Source organism: Talpa occidentalis, unplaced genomic scaffold (genome assembly GCF_014898055.3).
Source record: "Talpa occidentalis isolate TD23 unplaced genomic scaffold, MPIMG_talOcc4v2.1 talOcc4.17, whole genome shotgun sequence".
Taxonomy (NCBI): domain Eukaryota; kingdom Metazoa; phylum Chordata; class Mammalia; order Eulipotyphla; family Talpidae; genus Talpa; species Talpa occidentalis.
This window is the reverse complement of record NW_023601754.1, coordinates 47,969,447-47,974,615: the sequence shown is the minus strand read 5'-3', so window position 1 is coordinate 47,974,615 and position 5,169 is coordinate 47,969,447. Positions and strand designations below refer to the sequence as shown.

The window sequence follows — 5,169 nt, the reverse complement described above, 5'->3', positions numbered from 1 at the left end:
CCTGCGCAAGCACCTTCTGTGGCTCCCACTGGCCTCAAGGAGAGCTCAACAGGGCCTGGCCTGCCCCATTGCTTGAGCGTGTGTAGGGGGTGGGGGTGGGGCTGGGGGTGGGGGTGGGGGTAGGCCCGATCTGACTTTCTTATCCCCGTGAAGGAATGAGCACGTGCAGGGAGTGAAGGGGGTGACTTTCCCACCTCACTTGTACCCCATATGCATGTGCTGCCCACCAGGGTCCCGGGGGGGGAGGGGGCAGCACATGGCCGGGCAGAATGGGGAGGGGGTCTTCCCAGGCGGAGCGGGGCAGTCCCAGCTTCCTCTCCGCCTCAGGGCCTCGCTGCATATGCAGCGAAGGGGCTGCCATGACGTGTGCACACCTGCCTCTGCGGGGAGGAAGTTCCCTCTTCAGGACCCAGGCCCTGCCCTTGCCCTTTGCTGTCTGTCACCACAGCTTTCCTGTCTGCACTTTCTGCCCTCCCAGAGCTCCGGGCCCCTTGCACTTCAGAGGGACCCAGGAAGCTGCTGTGGGGCCTGAGGCAGGGATGCCTCCGACATTCCTGCTGCTGCCGCCATTGCTGCTGCTGCTGCTGCTGCCACTGTGGGGAGGTGAGCAGGAGGGGCCCCCACTCCACAGGGAGGGCCGCAGTCCTGGGCTGACTTTCTCCCTCTCTCTCCAGCCCCCCAGGCTCTGGCTCAGAGGCGCCAGCAGCAGCCCGTGACAGCTCAGGAGGGGCTGTGTGCCCTTGTGCCCTGCAGCTTCTCGAACCCTTACAGCCTCTATGTGGGAAAGAGATACGGGTTCTGGTTCCAGAAAGGGGCAGATGTAAACCAGGACCCTCCAGTGGCCACGAACAAAGCACAGGTGACGCTGCAGGAGAGGACCCGGGGCCGGTTCTCCCTCATCGGGGACCCCCAGGGTGGCAACTGCTCCCTGAGCATCAGGGACGTGACCATGGGGGACAGGGGGACGTATATCTTTGCAACGGACAAGTTCAGCGGTGGTAAACACATCTACGCAGAGAAGCAGTTCTCCCTGAAGGTGATAGGTAAGGAGGGGCCGGGTGTGGGCCTGGACTAGGGAAAAAGGTCTGCTCTCAGGGGCTGCGGTGGGGCAGCTGACAACACCCCATGAAGCCGCAGGCTCCTTCTCTGCCCCCCCCAGCGCTGACCCATAAGCCCCACATCTACATCCCGGGGGCCCTGGAGTCCGGCCGCCCCAGGAACCTGACCTGCTCTGTGCCCTGGGCCTGTGAGCGGGGCACGCCCCCCATCTTCTCCTGGACATCAGCCGCCCTCGCCTCCCTGGGCCCCAGGACCCTCCTCTCCTCGGCGCTCAGCCTCACCCCCCGGCCCCAGGACCACGGCACCCCCCTCACCTGCCAGGTGACCTTCCCCGGAGCGGGCGTCACTGTGGAGACGACCGTGCGGCTCAACGTGACCTGTGAGTGAGCTCTGGGCGCTTGTGGGCAGGGTCCTGCATGCCCTGCGCCCGGGGGGAGGGTCCAGGCCCACCCCTCCCCTGGATGTTAAGGCCGCCACACCCTCTGTGCAGATGCGCCTCAGCACGCAGCCATCAACGTCTTCCAAGGGAACAGCACCGGTAGGAGAGGGCCGCCTCTCCAGGAATGGGGTGCATGCAGGTGCCCCTGGAGGGAGCCCGGGTGGGTGGGAGCACTGTTGAGGAGTAAGTGGGCTACACAGGAGCAGACAGTCGCCGCAGACATGGCGCACACAGGGGGAGCCCCCTGAGGTCACCCCAAGGCTGGTCTTGCCCACCCACAGCTCCCTCTGGTCAGCGCAATGGGAGGGGCAGCCCCCCCAACCCCCAACTCTCAGCCCCTCCTGCCTCCAGCTCTTCTTCAGCTCACACCTGCACTTCCTCCACATCCCTGTCCTGGCCCCTCTGCGCTCCTGCAGGGCAGTGTGGGCGGCTCCAGGGGAATCATGGGGAGCTTCTGCTGAGGGCTGGGGCCCAGGTCCTGTTCAGCGCTCCGGGGGACTCCCGGGAGACGGGCACAGGCCCCACCTCATCTCTGCATCTTCCTCTCTCTTTTTCCACTTCTCTCCCCAAAGCCCCGGAGATCTTGCCAAATGCTTCCTCCCTCACCATCCTGGAGGGCCAGGCTGTGCGGCTACGCTGTGTGGCCGAGGGCAACCCGCCGGCCAAGCTGAGCTGGTTCTGGGGCTCCCCAGGTCTGAACGCCACCCCCATCTCCAGCTCCTCAACCCTGGAGCTGCTTCCAGGGGGGACCCCAGAAGAAGGGGAGCTCACCTGCCTGGTCCAGCACCCCCTGGGCTCCCAGCGCATCTCCCTGAGCCTGCGTGTGCAATGTGAGTGGGGGTGGGGACCCCTGGGTCCTGGGGAGGGGACAGGCACCGCTGACCCCCCTCCTCCTCCCACAGCACCCCCGCGGCTGCTCGGCCCCTCCTGCTCCCCGGAGGATGAGGGTCTGCTCTGCCTCTGCTCTGTCCGAGCCCGGCCGGCCCCCTCCCTGCGCTGGCGGCTGGGGGAGCAGCTGCTGGAGGGGAACAGCAGCAACGCCTCCGTGGAGGTCACCTTCAGCCCCTCGGGGCTCTGGGCCAACAGCTCCCTGCGCCTCAGCGGGGGGCTCAGCACCGCCCTCAGACTCAGCTGTGAGGCCCAGAACCCCCAGGGGACCCGCAGCGCCGCCCTCTTGCTGCTGCCAGGGAGAGCAGGTCAGGGGCGCCGGGATCATGTGGTGTGTGTTTCCCCGCTGCAGCCGCCACAAAACCCTCAAGCTGTGCAGCCGGACGCAGTGGCTCAGACGCCCCCAACTGCTCAGATGCTATACCACGGTGGGGGGGGGGGGGGCCAGAGAGGGCCGTGCTGAGTCCTGAATAATGGGGCAGCCTCCCTCCGGGGACACAGAGCAGCTCCCCTCGAGAGGATGCTGAGTTTGGTGTGGAGATGAGACAAACCTCCAATCATCCACAGGGAGAGCAGAGCCCAGGGCGCGCAGGGTCCGGGACGCATTGGGGGGAGCTGGCGGCGCGGCCCTGCTGGCTCTCTGCCTCTCCCTCCTCTTCAGGTGAGGACGTGGGCTTGGAGGGAGAGGCCGGCCTGGAAGGGCAGAGCCACAAGTCTCAGCTGGGGGGACCTGGGCTGGTTGGAAAGCCAGGAGCGGGGAAGGGAGGCTGAGGGGTCGGGAGGCTCAGACTCGACCCACTGGTCAGAGCACAGGGTCCCCACCTGCTCCTGCTCTCGATCATGGGCGCCCCGCCAGCCAGCCTCCCTCTCACCCCTTCACCACACGGGTGCCGGGGGTGGGAGGGGGAAGGACTGCTGGTGCCTTCGGACCAGGCCCCCCCCCCCCCCCCCCCCCCCCCCGTTTCCTTAGGGTGAAGGCAGGGACCTGCAGGGAGAGAGCAGCGCAGCCGGCAGGGAGGGGGAGCTCGCGCACAGAGAACACAGCCCAGGAGGCAGGTTCCGGGGTGAGTGACCGCGTGGGGGGGGGGGGGGGGGGCTCCCATCCCAGCCCCAGGGTGGTGGGTTTAATTTCCTGAGGGCCCCAGTTCTGCTTCAGACAGGACAACACAATGACTGTTGGTCTGTGGGGGCTACTGATGCTTCATCGGTCAGACCAGCCTGGCCCCCTGGAAGTATCAGCCTTTCCTTCTGGCTTGTGCGCTGGGCATTTCTTGCTGGGAATTTAGGGTCAGACCCACTGAGTGCCAGGATGCTGTGGACAACAGCCTGAGGCCCCCAAGGTCACAACTCCCCCCCAGGTCACAGCTCCCCCCCCAGGTCACAGCTCAGCCCCCCAGGTCACAGCTCCCCCCCAGGTCACAGCTTAGCCCCCCAGGTCACAGCTCCCCCCCCCAGGTCACAGCTTAGCCCCCCAGGTCACAGCTCCCCCCCCTGGTCACAGCTCAGCCCCCCCAGGTCACAGCTCAACCCCCCAGGTCACAGCTCCCCCCCAGGTCACAGCTCACCCCCCAGCTCACAACTCCCCTGAGGTCACAGCTCATTACTCCCTTTATGTACTTCACAAATCTAGCACCATGTTTGCTTAACATGAATTTTACTGGCCTATACGTTACCTGTAATAAAATACACCAATTTTAACTTCAGTTAAGTGAATGTTGACAAATGCATTCACTCTGTAACCACATCCCGGGTCACGATGGGGGACATTTCCATCACATCCCCAAATTCCCATGTTCCCCTCCCCACTCAACGACCCCTTTTTACAATCACTGATTTCCGTCTCTACAGATCCGTCTAGTCAGTTCTGAAACACGCACTTAGGGCTGACCAAGCATAATTACTACATATTTTGAGTAAATGAATGGGTAATTGATCTAACTTCCATCAGTCCCAGTCCTGACCTGGTCTTGGCTGCTTTCTCCCACCCGCCACTGCCCAGCTCTTGAACCCTCCCTCCCTTCCTCACAGGTCCATCAGCACCAGTTCTGGACAGACCCCTCTTCAGGCCCCTCAATTCCTCCTGGGACAGGCGCGGTCTCCAGAGAGAGCCAGGAGCTGCACTACGCCTTCCTCAGGTTTCACAAGCTGGAGAATCAGAGGCGGGAAGACAGTGACACTGTGTACTCAGAGATCAAGACAGACAAGTGAGGAATTGCCCGAGCCACAGCCTTGGAGAAAGAGAGAGCACTTGGTCTCTATGGGGCTATTCACCTGCCAGGCTGCCATGGATTAGGGAGCTAAAGTGGCAGAAGTGGCAGACCAACATGGACTTGATTTCAGAGTTGATTCTGAGCCTGCTCTCCCTGACCTGGAGGTGGCGGTCATCTCCCTGTGTCTTCCCTGGTGCTCCACAAATGCCTGTGTGTCCTCATGTTATAAAGACGCCAGGTACAATGGATTAGGAGCCAATCTAAGAACTTCTAACTGAAATAGCTCTTTAAAGACCGTGTCTCCAAATAAACTTGCCGCCTGAAATCCTGGGGTTTAGCACTCCCACTTACACTCAGTCTCTAATTGCTATCAGATTAGTGGCCATCTTGGGATGTGATGCATCGCTAGGACATGAGGAATCCACAGGACTTGTGGCCAAAGAAACTGAATTCAAATCCATCCAACCTCTTGCTGAACACATCACTTTATCCATCCAATTCACTTAATTGTCCTGCGGAGGAGGAAATGACTCATCTCATCAGATCCTATGAAAGATCAAGGCTTACAGAACC

General features: G+C 62.3%; 1 protein-coding gene across 1 annotated transcript; it reads left to right on the top strand.

The window, feature by feature from the left end:
- The first annotated feature begins 539 nt into the window (after window positions 1-539).
- On the top strand, window positions 540-4,594 carry LOC119248696 (sialic acid-binding Ig-like lectin 6). Its single transcript, XM_037515571.1, has 9 exons — window positions 540-603; window positions 675-1,043; window positions 1,160-1,438; window positions 1,550-1,597; window positions 2,071-2,328; window positions 2,401-2,694; window positions 3,048-3,124; window positions 3,357-3,450; window positions 4,476-4,594. The coding sequence occupies exons 1-9, from the start codon at window positions 540-542 to the stop codon at window positions 4,592-4,594; spliced, it is 1,602 nt and encodes a 533-aa protein (XP_037371468.1).
- Window positions 4,595-5,169: the final 575 nt, after the last annotated feature.